This window comes from Elephas maximus, chromosome 19 (genome assembly GCF_024166365.1).
Source record: "Elephas maximus indicus isolate mEleMax1 chromosome 19, mEleMax1 primary haplotype, whole genome shotgun sequence".
NCBI lineage: Eukaryota > Metazoa > Chordata > Mammalia > Proboscidea > Elephantidae > Elephas > Elephas maximus.
In genome coordinates, this window is record NC_064837.1 from 64,676,467 (window position 1) to 64,697,867 (window position 21,401).

The following is a 21,401-nucleotide window of genomic DNA, read 5'->3' on the forward strand; positions in this document are numbered from 1 at the left end:
ATGTGTATGGGGTTAGGGTTTGAACAGGGTGGGGAAACACACCCTTCTCTTCCAGTAAGGCCCGAGGATTACCAGGGAGCAGGATGGTGATGGAACTGGGCTGTGGTCTGGGAAGAGAGGGTACGAGGGTACACCCTCCTCTGGCCATTAAAGCCAGCTGGTCCTGGTGAAGGCTGGGCTGAGACCTCTCATGGAGCAGGGGGCTGTGGGCAGAACCTCTCCCCCCAACACTTAACACTGTCCTGCAAGTTCAAGGATAGGAGCCCACTGTCCAATGACATGTTTCCTCCCACACTCACAACCCACACTTACACACATGTTCTCACACTCACACAATGCTTTCACATTCAGACACACATGCTCTCACACACACATGCTTTCTCACACACATACTCTCTCACACTCACACATACACACCCTTACATGCTCACACACCATCACAGTATACTCACATGCTCACAACTCAGTCACACACTCTTGCTCGCACATACACACTCTCACACCTATATACACAACCCACACACATATACACGCACTCTCACATGTTCACTCACACACACAACTCACACACACATTCTTACACTCACATATACTCTTACAGTCACACCCTCACACTCCCACATACTCATTCTCTCTCTCTTTCACACACACACACCCCTCTCCTTCCTCCTGGCCCTGAAGCCTGGAGTGCCCTCTAGTGCTGTGTGTCTCTGGGTGTGCCTGTGGGTGTGCCTGGCTCTCAGCGGAGCTATTTGGGAGGCCTGAGAAAAGGACCACAACCTCCCTCCCTCCCCTCTCATTCCTGCTGCTGCGTGTTCAGCTGTGCCTCAGGGCCAGCCCTGGGGGAGACAAGCCCTGGGCACTCTCTGTCCCACTCAGAAGTCCCCAGCTATCACTCTTGTTCAGACTCCTTCCAAGGGAGAAGAAGGAATTTCTAACCCAGAACCACCCAGGGCATGGAAGGGGTGGTTGAGGTGAAACCCCAGTCCCTGCCCCCTAAGGCCACAGTCGCATCCACCACTCACCCAGACACAGAACCGGGGGCAGCGCATGAAGGAGGGCGCCCACATCAACCGCTCCCTGCTGGCCCTGGGCAACTGCATCAATGCGCTGAGTGACAAGAGTGGCAACAAGTACATCAACTATCGCGACAGCAAGCTCACCCGGCTCCTGAAGGTACCAGCCACAGCCAGTGGGCACCAGGAGAGAGTTTCCAGGTGTAGCAAATAAAAGGACAGGACGCCCAGTAAAATTTGAATTTTAGACAAACGGCTACCAAAAAACTTAGTATAAGTATATCCCGTACAATATTTGGAACCTAGGCTAAAAAAGTTAATCATTTTTATCTGGAATTCACATGTAACTGAGTCCCTGAATTTTACCTGGCAGCCCTAAGCAAGGGGCAGGCAGCTAGGAGAGAACAGAGCTGACACCTCCCAGGACTTTGGGTCCAAGAGAACCAAGAGACACCCAGACTTGTAGGCTCAGGCCTCGTGGCCCATGGCGTCTGCCGTTTGGTGACCACCTCCTTTGTACAGGGGTGCCCTTGGCCTTTAGTTATAGCAACATAACTGAGTGTTCAGTCCTGGCTTGGCTCTGCGTTCAGTTTCACCCCTACTAGTGTGTTTTGTCCTCTCAACAACCCTGTGAGTTCGAGGGATTACTCTTTCTACTTGCAGATGAGGAAACTGAGGCACAAGAGGCTAAGTAACTTTCCTAAGTAAGTGCTGGAAGGAGGCTGCAAACGAGCCCGTCTGCTCTAACCTACCTAGTTTACTTAGCTGCCATCGGCCGGCCTTCGTTACTGCGCCCACAACCCTGGGACATAGGAACAATTGCAAAACTATCGCCATTTTAAAAAGTGAGGAAGCTAAGCATTAGTGAGGTGACGGAACCTGCTGAAGGTCACAAAGCTGGTCACTGCTGGAGCCGAGGCTTCCTTCCTCTTCATGCTGTTAGCTCTTCCCTCCGATGGTGCGGACTTGTGGCAGACACCACGGCCAAGCTCAGGGTAGGGGAGAAGGTGGCCAAAGGTGTGTACCCTCCCACACACCGGCTGAGCCAGCAGTGCTATCAGCAGTCAGAAAAGGGGAGACCTGGAGGCCAGGGGGATAGGGGAGGACAGGGAAGGGGCAGGACCCCATGGGGGCATGTGGACTGGCTGACTTCTGACTGCTTCCCAGCCGCCTGTAAAGGGGAGAGGAGGGAGAGCGAAAGCCAGCAGACCCTGTCCAGGATGCATCCTAGAAAAAACCCTTAAATGCAAGTTTTGAAGAGGAAACCAGAAGTGGGAAAGGGAGGAGGACAGGGGAACTGCCACTCAGGGCAGTTATTTTCATGGTGGCAGCCAGAGCCTAGAGTGTGTGTGTGTGTACGTGTATGACTGTGTGTGTGTATATGTATGTGAGAATATATGTGTTTGAGTGTGTGTGAGAGTGTAGGTGTGTATGAATATGTAGGTGTGTGGGTGTCAGCGTGTGTGTGAGTGTGTGTGTGTGTGAGAGAGTATGTGTGTGAGTGTATGTACGTGTGTGAGTGTGTGTGCGCATGGTGGGGAGGCACACGGCCAGTGTCCTCAGCAGCCTGGCAGGAGTGGAGTGGGGGAGTCAGCCCAGGCAGCTCACAGCCCCCGTCCTCCTCAGGACTCCCTAGGGGGGAACAGCCGCACGGTGATGATAGCCCACATCAGCCCAGCGAGCAGTGCCTTTGAGGAATCCCGGAACACCTTGACCTACGCCGGCCGGGCCAAGAACATTAAGACCAGGGTAAGGGCCCCAGTCTGTCCATCCAGGGAACGCCTTCCCGGGCCCAGATTTGAGCCCCTAGACTGATTCCAGGCCATGCCACCCCACTTGCTCTCTCTGGTACCGGCTCCCACTGCATTGGACTCAGTCCCTAGCCCAGAGTCACCCCTGTGCCCGTATCATGCACTTTTCAACACCTGCCTGTCTGCCAGGAAGCCCATAGCTCCTGAGGGCCTCCTTCCTCTTGTTCGAAGATCTGTGCCCACCTGCCTCATCCCCCTCCGTTTTCCCTCCTTTAGGTGCTCCTCAGACGTTCAGCATCTTCAAAGCACCTAACCATACTAGTTCTAATAAGAGCTGGCATTTACTGAGTGCTTACTCTGAGCCTTTTAACACATTACCTCACTTAATCCTCAGAATAAGGCAGGGGTTACTCCTCTCCCTATTTTACAGTTTGGAAAAGTGAGGCATAAGAAGTTAAATGACTTCCCCTGCTGATTGATGATGGAGCTGGGACTAGAACCGGGTCTGCCCAGTGAACATGTTAGACCTTGGTATCTGTTAAGTCTCTCCCACCCTGTGTGTGTGTGTGTGGGAGGGTGTGAGTGTAGGATAACCTCCAGCCATTACTGCAGCGTGCATTCTCTGAACACCTAGAATTTGCCAACTGGCGTTCCAAGGGCTTTAAGTTTTATTGCAACCCTCGCAGAGCTTAGTGAGGCAAGGAGACATATTCTGGAAATTGTGAATTGATGGTTCAAGGCAGAATATTACGTGTGCAGGTAAACGAGGCCAACAGCAGCTGCTGAGGTGGGTGGGCAAAGGCGAAGTGGGTATTGGTGGTGAGATCTGGTGGACTCTGCAGAGACAGTCAGCCAGACCCTGAGTGATGGTGTCCTAGTTATCCAGTGTTGCTGTAACAGAAATACCACAAGTGGGTGGCTTTAAAGAACAGAAACTTATGTTTTCTTATAGTTCTAGAGACTAGAAGTCCAAACTCAGTGCACCAGCTCCAGGGGAAGGCTCTCTCTCTGTCAGCTTCTGTTCCCTGTGGTCTTCATACAGACTTGGCATCTATCTTCCCCCATCTCTGCTTGCTTGCTGCTTGCTTAATCTGTTCTTTTATGTCTCAGAAAAGATTGACTTAAAACACATCTTACTCTAATGCTGCCTCATTAGCATAACAAAAACCCATTCCCAACTGGGATTATAACCACAGGTATTGGGGTTAGAAGGAGCCATGGTGGCACAGTGGTTAAGTGCTTGGCTGCTAACCTAAACGTAATTTGAATCCACCAGCCGCTCCTCAGGAGAAAGGTGTAATGGTCTGCTTCTGTAAAAATTGCAGCCTTGGAAATCCTATGGGGCGGTTCTAGTCTTTCTTGTAGGGTCGCTATGAGTTGGAATCGACGCAACGGCAGTGGATTTGGTTTTGGATAAGGGTTAGGATTTACAACACATATTTCCGGGGGACACAGTTCAGTCCATAACAGATGGCAAGGACGTTCCAGAGGGTGTGAACAGTAGGGGCAGAGGCTCCAAGGGCAGGAGGGAGATGGTGTCTGCCATGGGCCAGGAGTGCAGGAAAGTTTCCGTCCATGGTGGGAGCAGTGAGTCAAAACAAAATCAAAAGAGATAGTGGTAGGCCTTCAGTGTCAGGTGAAGGACTTCAGGCATTCTCCCCAAGCAATAGGGAGCCAGTGAAGGTTGCTGAGCAAGGGAGGTGGCATTTTAGGAATGTGATCTGGCAGAGGCATGTAGGTATGATAGGAAGTTGTGGGGCTGGAAGAAAGGAGGCTATTAATGTCTTCCCGAAGGAATCCTGGTGGTGCAATGGTTAAGCCCTCAGCTGCTAATCAAAAGGCTGGCAGTTTGAACTCACCCAGCAGCTCCACGGTCGAAAGACCTGGTGATCTGCTCCAGTAAAGATTACAGCCTAGAAAATCCTACAGGGCAGTTCTACTCTGTCACGTGGGGTCACTATGAGTTGGAATAGACTGGATGGCACCTAACAACAATGTCACCCCAAAAGACAAGAGAGGCAGGGAAGAAGAAAGAGACAGGAAGACCCGCAGGCAGGGCGCCATGACTGCGTGGAGGGGCGACTGACTGCCGATGTTGTCTTCCTCCTCTGTCCCCCTCCCGTGCTCCCCACAGGTGAAGCAGAATCTGCTGAGTGTCTCCTACCACATAGCCCAGTACACCAGCATCATTGCTGACCTTCGGGGCGAGATCCAGAGGCTCAAGAGCAAGATTGATCAGCAGGGGGGGCGGGGGCCGGCCCGGGGCCGGCTGGAGCGGGGTGACCTCAGCCACATCCAAGGTGTGTGCATGTCTGCTCTCAGGCTGCCTCATGGAACTCTGGGGTCGGGCAGAGCTGGCTTCAAATCCAGGCTCTTCCAGCTGGGTTGCCTTGGGCTAGTCACTTGACCACTCAGCCTTCTGTTCTTCAAAAATGCCATGGTGATCTCTGCTTCAGAGGGATGGCATGAAGATTGGGTAGGATCACACGAGTGTGTGTGGGGCAGCTGTGCAGGGCATGATGGTTGGGGCTGCGGAGCAGGGCTGTGAGATTGGGCCCTGCACCACCAGAGGGGGCACTGTTCCCTCATAGAATGTGTGTTTGTTCTGATGAGTTTCCTGCAGGTGGCAGTTCAAGTGTCTAAGGGGGCACTTTTTATAGGTGCTTTAAGGGTTGGTGGAAACCCTGGTGGCATAGTGGTTAAGAGTTTGGCTGCTAACCAAAAGGTCGGCAGTTGGAAACCACCAGGCGCTTCTTGGAAACCCTGTGGGGAGTTCTGCTCTGCCCTATAGAGTGACTATAAGTCGAAATTGACTCGATGCCTGTGGGTTTGGTTTGGTTTTTAAGGGCTGGTGGGAGCCCTGGTGGCGAAGTGGTTAAGCAGTTCAAATCCATGAGCCGCTCTTGGAAACCCTGTGGGGCAGTTCTATTCTGTCCTATAGGGTCCCTATGAATCAGAATTGACATGACAGCAATGGGTATGGCCTTTGGTTTTAAGGGCTAGTGGGGGAGCCCTGGTGGTGCAGTGGTTAAGCACTCAGCTGTCAACCAAAAGGTTAGCAGTTCAAACCCACCAACCACTCTGTGAGAGAAAGATATGGCAGTCTGCTTCCATAAAGATTACAGCCTTAGAAACCCTATGGGGCAGCTGTGCTGTGTCCTATAGGCTCACTATGAGTTGAAATTGACTCGACGGCAGTGGGGAAGGACGAGTGGAAGCAAGCGGGGAATCGCCTTTGAGCTGAAGCATGAAGTGTCAATGATGGCGTTGGGGCGTAGGAGAAGGTAGTAATCCAGGAGGTCTTTCTGAAGGAAGTGGTTGGAAAGGAAGTGAGAGCAATCGTTTGGTAAGAAAGGGAAGAGGGGGCTCCAGGGCCCAGATTTCTGGCCTGAACCTCCCACCCTCCCTCCCACCCTCCGTGCAGCGGAGGCCCGGTTGCACAGTGGGCAGGGGGAGCAGACCGAGATGGCTCAGCTGCGGGAACAGCTCATCAGCGCCTTCCAGGAGCAGATGGATGTGCGGAGACGCCTGCTGGAGCTGGAGAACCACGCCATGGAGGTCCAGATTGACACCTCCCGCCACCTGCTCACCATCGCTGGGTAAGCACTCCTGCCCCATGCCACCCCTGGACCTGGGCCCAAGGGACCAGGACCATAACCGTACACTGGGTCCTGCCCCTCCTCCATGCCTAAATCCCATGTCTCCCTGGGATGGGGGTGCTGCAGCTGGGAGCACGAGAAGTCTCGCCGGGCCCTCAAGTGGCGGGAGGAGCAGCGGAAGGAGTCGTTCACCAAGGATGACAGCGAGAAGGACTCGGACACAGGCGATGACCAGCCAGACAACCTTGAGCCACCTGAGGTGGCCTCAGCCCGGGAGAACATTGCTGCCCTGGTGGGCGAGCAGAAGAAGCTGCGCAAGGAGAAGGTGCCAGTGTCTGGGGTTCAGGGAGAGGGGGCTTGAGAAGCCAGGCAGCGGGACCTAGGGGGAGGGGCAGGGAGACCTGGGAGCTTGGGGTACAGACCGGGTGTGACCTTGCCAAGGTCCTGAACCTCCTTGAGCCTTGTGTTCCTCATCTGTAAAATGGGACGGTCATGGTGCCGTCCTAATGGGGTTATGCCTGGCACATACCAAACCAAAAAAACCAAACCCATTGCCGTCAAGTCGATTCTGACTCATAACAACCCAACAGGACAGAGAAGAACTGCCCCATAGAGTTTCCAAGGAGCAGCTTGGTGGATTCAAACTGCCAACCTTTTGGTTAGCAGCTGAGCTCTATAACCACTACACTACCAGGGTTTCCAGCATATATAAGGACTCAAAAAATGGTAGCTTTATGGATAAGAGGCCTTTGCCTTCTGCTCTGGGGAATAACCAAACCAGGAGGGGCTTCGGGGCATCCTGATCAGTTGCTGTTGAGTCCATGCCAGTTCATGGTGACCCCATGTGTGTCAGAGTACAACTGTGCTCCATAGGGTTGGAAGTAGATCGCCCTGCCTTTCTTCCAAGAAGCCTCTGGTGGACCCAGCGATTAGCCTATGATCACAGTAAACTGTATGCATGGCCCTGAGGATATCAGATGGGCAGAGGCTGGGCAGATATCCACCAAGGCTGGTTCCAGGGGGTTTTGTGGCCAGGGTGGCAAGAAGGTGAGCACGGAGGAACCAGTTAGGAGTAGCTCCCGGTTGCAACCTCGAATTGACCTGGGTGTGGAGCTCCAGCCGGAAGCCCAGAGTCCAGGGACTGGAGCGGTGTGGTCAGGCCCGGGGGAGGTGGGGAGAGGTGGGTCCCTAGCCCTGCCTGGCTGACCCTGCATCGCCCCCAGCTGGCGCTGCAGCAGCGCTGTCGCGAGCTGCGCACGCGGGGCCGGCGCCTAGAGGAGACGCTCCCACGGCGCATCGGCTCTGAAGAACAGCGCGAGGTGCTCAGCCTTCTGTGCCGCGTGCACGAGCTCGAGGTGGAGAACACCGAGTTGCAGTCGCACGCGCTGCTCCGCGACGGCGCGCTCCGCCACCGCCGCGAGGCCGTGCGTCGCCTGGAGCAGCACCGCAGCCTCTGTGACGAGATCATCCAGGGCCAGCGGCAGATTATCGACGGTAGGGCCTGCGCCCCGTGCACCCGGGCCCACGGCCCCATCGTCCGGGAGTGTCCGAGCGCCCGCGCTGATCTCTCCTCTTCCCCCGTAGACTACAACCTGGCCGTCCCCCAGCACCTCGAGGAGCTCTACGAAATGTACCTGCGGGAACTGGAGGAGGGCAGCCTGGAGCGGGCTACCATCATGGACCGTGTGGCCTCCCGGGCCCTGCGGGTGGGTGCCTGGCCATGGGCACACAAGAATGTGCTGAGGGCACTCGCTAAGGGAGGGGCTGATGCCCAAAGCAGTGCCTGAAGGGCATGGAACCAGGCCGGCTGGCACCCCGGGGAGTTGACTCTCTTCCCCTCTACCCCATTAAAACTTGTCACATCTGAGTGAGGCCCCCATCCCTGGGCATTCTTCTCTGGCCCTTACCTCCACCCGGGGTCTAAGGGTTAGAGTTGGCCACGTGAGATATAAAGAACTGCCCCAGATACCCCCCAGCCCCAAGGCAGGTGCTTGCCACCAGGTAGTGCCACTGGGGATACCCAGCAGACCACAGCTTATCCTTCAGGTCCCAGAATGAAAGCCCACTGCCCCCTGGGGCTCCTGCCCATGTTACAGCCCTGGTCACCCTGTGCTGTTACCTGGTCCAGGACCAAGTCTTCTGACAGCCTGCTCCCACCCCCTTCCCCACAGGACAGCTCCTTGCCCAAAATTGCCCCAGCAGGAGCCATGCTGACCCCAGATTCTGACCTGGAGAGCGTGAAGACGCTGAGTTCTGAGGCTCACCGTCTGCAGAACAGCATCTTGCCCCCCCTCAGCACAGAGAGGTGAGACCAGGGGCTGCTTCCCACCAGTCCTGCGAGAGCCACCTGCTGTGCTATCCCGGGTGCCAGCCCAGATCAGGGCTGATCGGGGGACCTGGAGCAGGAAGGGAAGGGAGGAGGCGGCACATGTCAAGAGCCAAGACTCCTGGGCTCCTTCTCCTTCCCGAAAACAGCTTCTCTCCTGGGGTGGGGCTGGGTCCTCAGGGGGACCAGCCTGGCCAACCACCACCCCACCCCTCCTCTGCCAACCCCAGTGAAGCCAACCACGTGTTCAAGGCCAGTTCCCGGGCCTGGCAGGTGAGGGGCTCTTCTGTGCCCACCCCGCCCCCCATCCAGATCGGCAGCCTGGTGACCCAGGAGGTGAGCTCTGAGCACCTGCCGGCCCCCCAGGCTCCACTGTTGGGGGTGGGGACACAGGAGTGGGCACCCATGAGTCATGACAGAGCCTTTCCAAAATGGCCACCACTCCAGAGCTTTCCCATCTCTGCTGAGGGGCATAGGGTCCCTGCTGTGTTCAGGCCTCCCTCCTCCCAACCACTTCACCCCGCAGGCCCCTGCGCTGGACAGCCTGGTCAGCCTGAGCAGTCGGATCAACTCTTCCCCTGACAGCAGTGAGACTCTGTCGGAGATGCCCTTGTCCCACAAAGGTGGGCCCCTGCCTGCCCTTGAGCCCCTGCCTGGCATCGCTCAGGCACCCAGCCCAAAGCCCTTCCTTGCCTTCCACACTGTTGAGTGCACACAGGAACTCTACAGAGAGCCACCACTGTCGAGAGGGGTTTATCCACCTGCTCAGGAATACAGAGCACAGTCGGACGTTAGAATGGGGAACACATGGCATTTAGGAATGAACCTGTCCCTCACTCAGCTATAATTGCAGTAGCAAACCTAGATGGAGCCCCTGGCCCTGGGCTAATCCTCAATCCTCACAACACCCTGTGGTGTTAGGTTTACCATCCCCAGCTTACAGTTGAGGTTAAGGAACTTGTCCAAATTTACTTATTCTGCAGACGAGTGGGGGAGCTGGGGTTAAAGCCCAGGCAGCCTGCCTCCTTCCCATTTCCGCCATGGCAGAAGGAGGGGGGCTGGAGGTGCAGGAGGGGCGCAGAATACGTGGTCTCTGTCCCCCTGCAGAGCGGAAGGAGATCCTCACCGGCACCAAGTGCATTTCGGTGAAGGCGGCGCGGCGACGCTCGCGGGCCCTGGGAGCAGAGGGGCGCCACTTGCCGGCGCCCGCGACCGAGCGCAGCAGCCTGTCCCTGCACTCACTGAGCGAGGCGGAAGATGCGCGGCCGTCTGGCCCTCTGGCCTGCAAGCGGCCGCCCAGCCCCGCGCTGCAGCATGCGGCCAGCGAGGACAACCTGTCCAGCAGCACCGGCGAGACCCCAGCCCAGGTGTCGGGGCCGCATGAGGACAGCTCTGAGCCCTGGCTGCGCGGCCAGAAGAAAAGCCCCAGCAAGAAACGGGAGGAGTCGCTGGAGGCCAAGAGAAGAAAGCGGAGGTCCCGATCCTTTGAGGTCACCGGGCAAGGGGTGAGGCAAGGGGCAGAGTGGGGGAGTCTTCTCTGGGCCCTTGTTTGTGGCGTGGGCCCTGCACCTAGCTCCCCTAGCACCCTCTCCCACACCCAGGGATACCACCCTCAAAACCTCTGTCCCCCGGGCTGGGACAGACCCCTGTGTGACTCTGGCCTTGCTCCACTGTTTTCAACCACTGCAGCTTTACCGCCCCAAGAACCACCTCCTGGGGCCCCGTCCCATGGAGAATACGTCAGAACACAGGGTGCCCGCCTGTGGGCACCCAGCCCCTGGTGTCCGGCACCCAGGAAAGGTCACGCTGCCTTTGGCCAAAGTCAGACTCCCTCCAAGCCAGAACACCGGTCAGTACTGGCCAGGGAGGGGCTGGGGGGGGCCTGGGCCACCACAGGGAGGAGGAGGCTGCTGAGTTCCATGCCCAGATGGCTGCCTCTGGCCAGAAACATGGTGCTGCAAGCGTATTCATGGGACTGGCCCATGAGTCCCAGTTCTTGGGATTGTGCCCCTAGGGAATTCAAGGCCACTGGGGGATAGGAGAGGGGATGGGGCGGCATTTCTAAACCAGCCTTTCTGCCCTTGCAGGCTCTGGGGACCCCTTACCCCTTGCCATTGCCCCAAACCCAGTTGGCATTTCCCGACGGGCTACTCGAGGGCCACGCCTGCCCCACGGCACAGGCACCCATGGCAAAGATGGACGTTTCCGGCATAACTGAGGGGCCCTGTCTGGAACCAACCCTCCTGCGCCCCAGACTGAATGGGGTGTAGCAGAGAAATGGGAGGTGGAGGCAGGACAGATGGGGGTGACTCGGGAGCTGGAGCCCAGGATCTCAGAAGGCCTGGGCTCCTAAGACCCAGGAATTGTGGGGTGCCTGCCTGACCCTTCCATGCTTCAGTGCCACTGGGGAAGGGAGGTGATCCCAAAAGGCATGGCCAGGACAACAGGGTCCCTGCCCTCCTCCACCCCCCGCCCCCCCCCCCCGCCCTGCCCCAGCCCTGTTGCCAAAACCCGGCACCGACCTGTGGCCAGACTAGGCCTTGAAAATGAAGGGAGGGGAGCTGTTAGTGAGACGGGGCTCCTGGGCCCATACCGGGGCAAAGGATGGTTGGGGAGGGGTCTGACAGGGGTTTCCCATACTGTGGTTGGGTGTGGGGAGGTTTGGTTTTGTTTCTTGACAGTGGCTTTTTCCCCCCTCCTTTTAAACAATAAAGTCCCATTTAGGAATGAGACCTTGTCTGGAATGTGAGGTAGCCATGACTGATTAAAATCCAACCCAATTCCCCTCCCCCCAGCCACCCCCCTCTCCCTAAGGCTGGCTTCTTAGCACTAACCTACAAAAACCTGGGAAAAAGGTTTTCTCCAGACTCAGAGGCCTCTCCCCAGGAAGAGTGGGGCTTGAAAAGTCCATTCATGCCCCCACTCCACCTCTGGACCCCCTCCCAGGGGAGGCCACAACTTGGGGAGCCCAGAGGGCAGAAAGCCTCATAACCCAGATGGAGTGGTTACCCCCAGAGGTCCGGGCTCAGAAATTGCCCAGATAAGCCCCTCAGCTTCAAGGTGAGACAGTCCTGCAAGGGGTACCGGGGTCTTCCAGGCTCCGCAGGTGGCCACTCTGACCATTTGGATGCTCTTACCTGCCCTGTTCTGTGTCTGGGTGGGGGGCTCCCATCTGCCCCCATGGGAAAGCTCAGTGAAGGGTAGGTGGATTCCCAGACCTGAGGGACCCTGCCTGGGCTGTTTTTACCCAGGGGTGGGCTGTGCAATCATCCCCCACCTCTCTGAGCATTGGTTTATTCAAAACCAAGAACGGGGTATGCAACTCTATGAAAGCAACTTCCCAAACCAGTCATCTGGTCTACCACTCCACACCTCACCTGTCCCATCCCTAAAGCCAGGGCTACGGCCACCTCCACTCACCGCCCCCGTCCCAGCCCCTCTTGGCCAACTACGCGAGGCCTTTATTTTCCAAATCCAAAGAGTCCGGGACCCCTGCCCCCTGCCCGCGTGGCTATTTCGGGGTCCGGATGAGGGTGTGGTAGACGGGCTTGACAATGAGGTGCAGGTGCAGGGCGTTCTCCACCAGGTACTCGGAGTTGCGCCGCTGCAAGTCGGCATGCGCCAGGAAGTCACCGGCCTCCTCGCTACTCTGGTGGAAGCTGTAGGCGTGGCGGACCAGCAGGCGGCCCTGCTGCCGCGCGCCCACCAGCACTGTCTTCTGGAAGCTCACTCCCGCCGCATCGCCGCCGCTGCTGGCCGGCGTCACCACCAGCCGCGGCCGGCCGTCCTCCGGACGCGCGGCGGGTAGCGCGGTGCCCGCGGCGTCCGCGTAGACGGGCCGCAGGCTGACGGGCAGCCAGCGCGGCGAGAAGAGCACGTTCCAGGTGACGCGGCGGCCTGCGTCGTGGCCGCTCGGGCCCAGCTGCGTCTGGAAGCTGGTGCTGCGGTCGTCACGGGCGGGGTTGTTGATGACCCAGGAGGCGCCCCAAGCGGGCGCGAGGTAGTTGCGGGGCAGGAAGGCGCTTCCGTTGACGTCGAAGAACTTGGCGTAGTGCAGCGGCGACGCAGCATGGAATTGGTATGCCTGCAGCAGGAGGTCGGCCACCGCGGCGCCGTGGCGCGCTAGTGCGGCAGAGCGCGCCTGCAGCTGGAACAGCTGCGCCGGCGGGATCATCGGGTAGCGGATGGCGCGCAGCGCGCGCTCGGCCACGGCGGGAGGAGGCCGCGCGCGGCCCAGCCACGCCTCCAGCGCGTGGAACAGCTCCAGCTCGTCCTGCAGCACCAGGTCTGAGCGCTGCAGCAACTGTGCCAGCAGCTCGGGGCTCACGACGCCCCATTCGGCGCTGCCCACCACCGCCGACAGGTTCCAGGCCAGGAACTGCAGGCAGCTGTCGCGCAGTGCCTCATCGCCGGTACTCACGGCGTAGTGGTACCAGCCCACGGCCGGGCCCGCACCGCCCGCCAGGTGCGCGCGCATGTAGTCGGCCACACCCCGCTGCAGGGACGCCACGCCGTACTTGGTGGCCAGCCTGTGCAAAGGGATGGCTTGGGCCAGCAGTACCGTCAGCTCACCGCAGTACAGGTACCTGCGGAGAGGTGGGAGATGAACCGGGGTCAAGGCAGGCCATACCGGCCATCTGCGAGCGCCACTTTCTCGAGTCTAGTCCGGAGGGGACCCCACCTTGGGAGAACTCGTGGTTGGAGGCACAAACACCGCAGAGTGGGCTGGAGGCTTCCCATCTCTTCTTCTCAAGGGCCCTCCCACCGCCGTCCCTTCTTGTTTCTTCTGGTGACGTAGAAATAACCAAAACCAAACCAAACCCACTGCCACTGAGTCGATTCCGACTCATAGCGACCCAATAGGACAGAGTAGGACTGCCCCATAGAGTTTCCAAGGAGCGCCTGGCGGATTCGAATTGCCGACCTTTTCGTTAGCAGCCGTAGCACTTAACCACTAAGCCACCAGGGTTTCTAAAAAAAAAATAAAATAATAATTTTTTTTTTTTTAATCTAGCATGTATTTATTGAACGTCGACTAGGTTCCTAAGTGGCGCAGCAAGCTAACCGAAAGGTGGGTGGTTCGAACCCAGCTACCAGCTGCTCTTTGGGACAAAGGCCTAGAGATCTGTTTCTATAAAGATTAAAAAAAAAAAAAAAAGATTACAGCCTAGAAAACCCTACGGGGCAGTTGTACATGTCACATGGAAGTCACTATGAGTTGAAATCAACTTGGCCGCACCTAACAACAACTAGGTGGTGAGAGCTAGCCTAGACCAAGGCAGAAGTGGCTCCCGCCTTTGTGAGATTTGTAGTCAGGGGACAATAGGATCTGGGTTGAGACCACTGAGGGGCCTTGGCTTCTGTGACCCTGTGGGTGGAGGAGCCAGGGCTTGGGAAGGGATGAAGCCCCTCTCCTACCCCCTGCCCAGCCTGACCCTTGTACCTACTTGCTGTGAAACTGGGCAAGTCATTTAACCTCCCAGAACCTCAGTTTTATCATCTGCGACATGGATAGCATCTAGCCCTCATGGTTATTAGAGGTTGGAAAGGACAGAGTACTTGCTACAAAGTAGGAGGTCAGCACAGGTTAACGACCAGCCTCCCTGCCCTTTTTCTTCTCTCATACGTCCATCCTTCTCACTGCATCTTTCCCCCTTCTCGCTGTCTGTCGGCAATCTCGCCAGCTGCCACTCATCCGCCTCCGTCTGCTTCTGTTTCTCTGCTCACCCTTCCTGCCAGTCCCCACGGGCACGCAGTCTGTGGGGTTGTGGCAGCACCTGCCAGATGCCCCACCATCCATTTCTCCCCTTTCCCCAGCCTTCCAGCAGGGCCTGTTGCCTCGGAATAAAAGCCTGTGTGTCTGGCCTCCCTTAAAGTGGGCGTGGCCATGTGATTAATTTCTAGTCAATGAGATGTAAGTGGAGGCGCTGTATGGGATTAGCGGGAAGACTGCTTAAATGCACCTGTACTTTAGACACCTTATCAGGAGGGACCAGTCCCTGGAGAAGGACGTCATGCTTGGTAAAGTAGAGGGTCAGCGAAAAAGAGGAAGACCCTCAACGAGATGAGATGGATCAACACAGTAGTTGAAACAATGGGCTGAAGCATAACAATGATTGTGAGAATGGTGCAGGACCGGGTGGTGTTTCGTTCCGGTGTACATGGGGTTACTATGAGTTGGAACCGACTGGATGGCACCTAACAACAACAACAGGGTGGGGCAGTTCTACACTGTCCTGTAGGGTTGCTATGAGTTGGAATCAACAGCAGTGGGTTTGGGTTTAGGGATGCGGAGGAGACCCTTTTTGCCCTTCTGTTTTATCCCCCTCCTACTGCCTAGAATTTGGAAATGATGGCAGGAATTCTGCAACCATTTTGTTTAAGCCACTGTCATTAGAGGATTCTGTGTAATTGGCAGCCAAACCCAATTCTCACTGAAGCAAGGTTACTCTCTTAGACTACAACGTGAATGGTGCCCCTGTTCAGCTAAGTGCCAGGAAGCAGAGGAAGTGGGGGAGGGCTGGCTAATTTTTTCAGTTCCCTAGCACAGTACTTCCACCTACACCACATGGAGGCACTAAAAAATGATCGCTGGACCCAACCCCAGGTGTGAAGCCCGCCATCCACGGCGAGGTCCCAAAATCTGCAGTTTTTAAAAGCTCTCCTGGCCAGGTTTGGAAACAGCTCTGAGGGGGGTCCGCAGGGCAGGGGACTGACAACATCAACCCCACAAACGGAGTGCCCAGGCCAAGGCGGAGGTGTCGCACTGCACGCACAGAGCACGCCCAGGCCAAGGCAGAGGTGTGCTGCACTGCACAAAGCATGCAGGCCAAGGCAGAGGTGCTGTGCTTACACTGCACAGAGCACCCAGGCCAAGGCAGAGGTGTTGCACTGCACGCACAGAGCACGCCCAGGCCAAGGCAGAGGTGTGCTGCACTGCACAAAGCATGCAGGCCAAGGCAGAGGTGCTGTAAGACTGCACAGAGCACCCAGGCCAAGGCAGAGGTGTTGCACTGCACGCACAGAGCACGCCCAGGCCAAGGCAGAGGTGTGCTGCACTGCACAAAGCATGCAGGCCAAGGCAGAGGTGCTGTAAGACTGCACAGAGCACCCAGGCCAAGGCAGAAGTGTTGCACTGCACTGCACAGAGCGCAGAGGGGAAGGAGGGAAAGGAGGTGGCTGCATCGGCACACTTTGACCTCTGAGGGGCCTGAGCTTCTGCAGCCCTGGGGTGGAGGAACCAGGGGCTTGAGAAGGCGTGAAGGTCCCCCCAAACCTGCCCTGTCCCACCTGATGAACTTGTCAAAGACGGCGGCACACTCCCTGGGCTCCTGCAGTGCCACCTCGCTCTGGTTCCGCAACAGCCCCCGAAAGAGCTCGCTATGCAGGCCCAGCAGCAGGCGGTGGGCATAGAAGACGCGGACCTCATCGGTGCCTGTGGCCTGCACCCGCAGGACCACGTCACTGGCGTTGCCCTGCCGCAGCAGCTCCTGCAAGTGCTGGAGCAGCATCTGGGAGTGGTTGATGGAAGTGGCCGCTGCCTCCCCACTGACATCGGCTCGCTGGGCTGTAGCAGGAAGGAACACATGGCCTGAGGAGGCCCCCGGGCCCAGAGCCAAGTCCAGGGACAGAGGGACCAGCTGGAGACCCATGTACACGAGTGTGAACAGAGGGGCGGTGGGTCTGAGAAGCTGTGTGTGCACACCTGTTTTTGCCCATTTGATGCATGAACGTACGCACACAGGCATCTCCTGGGTAGGGAAGGTCATGCCCATCCTGAGAGGTTGCTGTTTGAAGGGGTGTAGGTTCTGGTCAGGGAAAGATTATAAGTCAGGCATGGTTATGCCCAGAGCTGTCTTCATGATGTCAGACCCCCAAGCAAGGGTTAAAGGAACTCTTGGTACCCACCCATCTCGCCTGCTGAAGAACTGTCCACTTGACCGCTCACAGGAGTTGTCAGGACAAGTGGTGCAATCATTCACAAACCTTTACCGAGCACCTACAGTGTGCCAGACACTCCCGCGAGCCTGAGAGATAGCAATGAACAAGCCTTACATTCATTCGTAAAAGCACATATTGGTGTGTTAGACGTAGTACACAAGGCGCATTCTAGTGTTAGACCATGACGCATGAGAGAGCGATCTAGCAGGACGGGGGGCTTGCTGAGGAGGTGGCCAGAAGGCATCAGCCAGGGAGGAGCATCTGCGGGGAAGCAGCAGTGCAAAGCCTCTTGAAGGGGATGGGCTGGGGGCTGAGGGGGGCAAGGAGGCTGGAGTAGTGAGTGGGAGGAAGCTGCAGGCCTGGACGGGAAGTGTTTTCCACTGCTGCCTTGGGGCCTGATCTGTAAGATAGGAGCCCACCTCCAGTGGGGGGACCCAGAGAAAGTGCAGGGGGCCAGCTGGGGCCAAATAGGGCACTCCCGGGGACGAGGTGTTGAGGCTGGCATCCCTGTCCAGGCTGCCAGGAATGCCATGAGGGTCAGATGGGCATGTGGGCTCAGCTACACAAAGTTTCAGGCTCTAAGAAGACCTCCTATCACCTTCCCCAAGTATCTGGCAAGGAGGTGTCTGACGACAGCCAAGGGCACCCCAACTCACACACTGACCCACGCATGTGCACTCACACACACTTGAGCACACACTCATGCACTCACAACTCACTTGTGCACCCACACTCGCACTCCCACACATTCATGCACACACACTCATGCACTCACACTCTCTTGTACACACAACTCACTCATGCACGTATGCACACGCACACTCACACAAGCACGATGCCTGTGGACTCTTGCAGAGAGGGCTCACGCAAGAACAGAGCGTCTGTGTATGTAAGAGGGAGTGGGGGGCAGAGGGACAAAGGGAGGGCGAGAAAGAAGTGGCAGTTAATCTCCAGCCCCGCCTCCCCAAGCTGTCACTCTGAAGGACCTGAATGCTGATGTGTTCCCATTCTCCTCTGCCTGGGCCCAGGACAATGGAAGGGTCTTTTGGTCCCAGTCCCTGCCTGCCTGCCCAGCCCCTCCACCCTGAGGCAGGCTGCCCTCTCCCTTGGGGAGAAGATCGACTCTTTGCTCTCCCTGGCCTACTGGATACTGCCCCCTCCAGGCGGGAAGGTCCTGCCCCTCCTCCCTGCCCGCACCCCACCCCCGTCCACGGCCCGCTCACCTGCACGAGTGGCCAGGCCCACCAAGGCCAGGATGGCCCAGAAGCTGCCCCAGGACCCAGGCGTGGAGTATCCTACTCTGAGCATCTTTGCACCCACGCCCCCAAGTCCACTGCAGGGACCACTCCTGCTCACCTCCCTCCTCCTTATATGGACCCAGCACAAGACGGACAGCACCCCCTTCCTGGAAGGCCTCCCTTCCCCACCCAGCCTCTTCTTGGATTGGTGGAAACTGGCCCCAGCTGTTGCCCAGGCAACCACTTAAGCCCGAGAGTGGCAGCCTCAGGGGCTATTGTGCTGGCTGTGGGCCCCGGAGGGGGACAGATCCGGCAGCCCTCCCCCAGCCTCCTCACCTCCCACAGGGTCAGTTGGCCCTCTCCTGGAAAGTGTTAGCCCCTCTGAAGGGCAGGCAAGGGGATCCAGGGCCACTGGCAGCACTGCCCCAAGGGTCCCCAACTCTCTCCCCCAGCCCCCCGGGGTGCAGCCTCTGCCCCAGCACAGAGCAGGGTTGGCAGCATCTTGGCTGGAGCATCGTGGTGAGCTGGCTGCAAGGAACGAGCCTGGAAGGGGAGAAGGAAGAAGTTGCTCAGGCTCCCGCTCCCCCCTCCCCACTTTGGGGTGGGCTAGCTCTCTGGAGTGAGTCCCTGGATGGTGCAAACAGTGCGAGTCAGCTGCTAACCAAGAGATTGGAGGTTCCAGTCCAATGAGAAGGAAGTCCTGGCAATATACCTCTGAATAATCAGCCATGGAAATCCTCTGGAGCAGAGTTCTCTGAGACACGTGGGGTCTCCAGGAGCTGGAGTCTACTCCACGACCACCAGTAAAATTGGTGGCTCTCAGGAGAGGAGGGTAAGGGTCTCACATTGGGGCTTGGGGGTAACAGACATCATTTTTACAGTTTTTGTTGACGAATGTTCCTAGCATACACTGGGGAGGGGGGTGATGGGCCTTTAGGGAGGCCCTATGGGGACTATAGCCACCCCTCTGCCCAGGGTCAAGGTGAGTCAATGATGGCAGGGCCTACCCGTGCGTGGGAAGGACCACTGCCTGCCTCCCGGGAGACTGGCCCTCGGCAGACAGCCCCTCCCTCTCCAGCCTGGGGCTGGCCCTACCCCATTACTTCCTCCCTTTAATTCATCTTCCCCGAATGGCCTCGGGTTCCTGGGTTCTTGGGAAGGCTGCTTTTACCAGCTTCTGTCCAACTTGCGACTGTAGCGTTTCCCCGCCCAAAGTTCCAAGGAGACAAACTGCATACCTGGCACCATCTTTCAACTGTAGGGGAAACTAAGGCAGACAGCAAGGACCCAGTCTCAGGCTAGCACCCCTAGAAAGAGTGTGCTTCTAAAGCGAACATGCTCAGTGGTGGCTTAGTGGCAGCATTCTCGCCTTCCACGTGGGAGACCCGGGTTCCATTCCCAGCCCATGCCCCTCACATTTGGCCACCCACCACTTATCTCTCAGTGGAGGCTTGTGTGTTGCTATGATGCTGAATAGGAGCTTCCAGACTAAGAGGGACTAGGAAGAAAGGCCTGGCAATACACTTCTGAAAATCAACCAGTGAAAACCCAGTACGTCACAACAGTCCCATCCACAACTGATCATGGGAATGGCGCAGGACCAGGCAGCGTTTTGTTCCATTGTGCGTGGAGTCACTTGAGTTGGGGGCCAACTGGTCGGGGGCTAATACAGCCAGTGCATGGTGGTGACAAAACTCAGACTGACTTGAATTCCAAAGCAAAGGCAGTGGGAAGGAGGGTGAGGTCTACAGTCTGAAGGGAATACTGGGGAATAGGAGGGTGGGGTGCTGTGGAGGTCTCCCCTGAAAGGGACTGGGGGCTGGCCCCAGTTCCTCACGGGAGGGACTCCTTCTAGGCTGATGAGCTGAAGTGCGTGTTCCTGAGAGCTCTGGCTCTGAGTTTCTCCCCAGGCGAGGCCCTCGATTGGGATGGGTTGGAGTATGCCCTCCCTTGCTCTTTGGATTCCGGGGACCAGTTCAGTGCATTGATTTCTGCCCCAGGCTGGCACAGCGAGACTGCCAGCTCCACCCCCTCTCTGGAGCCACAGAGAGAGCAGGAATTGGGCCTGGCACCTGCTTCCTCCGGATTGGCAGAGAAAGAGCTCTTCGATCCAGCAGAAGCCTCTTCCGGCTGCTCTGACTTTCACGCCTGGCTCCCCTCGTCCGGGCCCACCATCCCTTGCCCGCTGGCTACCCGCCTGCCTTTCCTGTGGACTGAATCACCACCCCAGCCCAGCCCAGCAAGTCAGAGCCTTTGCACAACAGGGCACCGAGGCCTCTGAGGGCAGCTGGCTTTCATGCCTGAGGCTTCCCAATAGGTATGTTGTTGGTGTGAGAGGACGGCCTTTGGTGGACCGCTTACTAACTCCAGCCTCCTCGAGGGTCTTCATCCGCCTTTCTTGAAGCACAGCCCACCTGCACTGAAATCCTCCATGCTCCACCTAGGATTCCCCAGGGGCATGGCCTGCGCATCTGTGTTTTTAAGCGCCGTGATGATTGTTATGTACACCCTAAGCTAAGATCTACAAACTAGAGTGAGGACATTTCAGACGAGAAGGGAGCTGGGAGGCCCCAGGAAACCAGAAGGCCCAGAAGGGTGGCCTCTGACTTCCCATCTCTAAGAGCTCCACCTCCCAGTATTTCTGCCCTTCCTTATCCCTGAGCTTCCTCTAATGGTTTAGAAACTGGCTTTCCAGAGGTAAGTGTTGTCTGCTCTTATTTTCTTGGTCCAAGTGTTGCTGGGGTGTGCATGTGTGCGCATGTGTATGCGTGTGCATGTATGTGTGCCTGTGTGTACACATGCATGTGTGTATGCCTGTGCATGTATGTGCATGTGTGCATCTGTGGCACCTGTGTGCACGTGTGCACAATGCATTTTTGCCTGTGCTTGCATGCATGTGTGCACATGTGTGCATGTGGGTACACATGCATGTGTGCATGCCTGTGTGTGCATACCTATGGGCATGTGTGTGTATATGTGTGTGTGTCCTGGGGCAGGGGAAAGGAAGGAGGGCACTCCTGCGTAATCTCTGAGATGGAAGATGGTAGGCTGCGGCCGGACATTTTTATCTTGCCCTCTGGCTCTGCACAGGCTCCATGGGTTCCTTGAGAGCAAGTTTGACAAGTTCACCAGCAAGAACAATTCCCAGAGAGGAGCGTGACCTCCTGCCCAAGACAGAAAGGGAGTGTTTACAATCGACTTGCCTGAGTTCTCAGCCAGGGATTGGTAGATCCAGATTCAAGTGCCACTTTTCTGCTCAACTTTCCTTTCCACAGCCCCGTATAGTCTTTTCTGAGACGCTATTTCAGCAGCAGTAAAAGATCCCATCAGGGAAGGAATCTCTAATGTGAAGTAACTGAAAAGTTCCGCAAGCTTGGGGCAGGGTGAGGGGTTTCTGAATCTGCAGAGTGGCGGTAACACTACAGAGAGGTGGGTGCCCAGCTCTGCCTCAGCAGTCTCCCCGACACCTGTGAAGTCTCCCTGCCTGAGCTGGGGTTCCCTGCGTGACTCAGACGCTGAGATTGGGTAAC

The 21,401-nt window shown here is 57.1% G+C and overlaps 2 protein-coding genes across 3 annotated transcripts in view; one reads left to right on the top strand and one right to left on the bottom strand.

Moving 5' to 3' along the window:
* KIF19 (kinesin family member 19) overlaps positions 1-11,153 on the top strand; it is a 34,898-nt gene extending 23,745 nt beyond the window's left edge. For both annotated transcript variants that reach the window (XM_049861427.1, XM_049861428.1), the window contains 13 exons: positions 1,030-1,176; positions 2,643-2,765; positions 4,902-5,067; positions 6,192-6,366; positions 6,493-6,691; positions 7,590-7,860; positions 7,951-8,072; positions 8,538-8,671; positions 8,923-9,028; positions 9,219-9,315; positions 9,800-10,197; positions 10,382-10,541; positions 10,780-11,153. In XM_049861427.1, coding sequence (XP_049717384.1) covers positions 1,030-1,176; positions 2,643-2,765; positions 4,902-5,067; positions 6,192-6,366; positions 6,493-6,691; positions 7,590-7,860; positions 7,951-8,072; positions 8,538-8,671; positions 8,923-9,028; positions 9,219-9,315; positions 9,800-10,197; positions 10,382-10,541; positions 10,780-10,910 — 2,229 coding nt within the window. In that variant the 3' untranslated portion in view covers positions 10,911-11,153. The remainder of the gene's footprint in view (positions 1-1,029; positions 1,177-2,642; positions 2,766-4,901; positions 5,068-6,191; positions 6,367-6,492; positions 6,692-7,589; positions 7,861-7,950; positions 8,073-8,537; positions 8,672-8,922; positions 9,029-9,218; positions 9,316-9,799; positions 10,198-10,381; positions 10,542-10,779) is intronic.
* A 405-nt stretch (positions 11,154-11,558) lies between these two features.
* BTBD17 (BTB domain containing 17) lies at positions 11,559-17,941 on the bottom strand. The gene is made up of 3 exons (XM_049861441.1): positions 17,857-17,941; positions 15,983-16,259; positions 11,559-13,278 (listed from the first exon to the last, which is right to left on the bottom strand). Exons 1-3 carry the CDS (start codon positions 17,939-17,941, stop codon positions 12,204-12,206), a joined length of 1,437 nt encoding a protein of 478 aa, XP_049717398.1. The 3' UTR covers positions 11,559-12,203.
* Between the last annotated feature and the right edge of the window lie 3,460 nt (positions 17,942-21,401).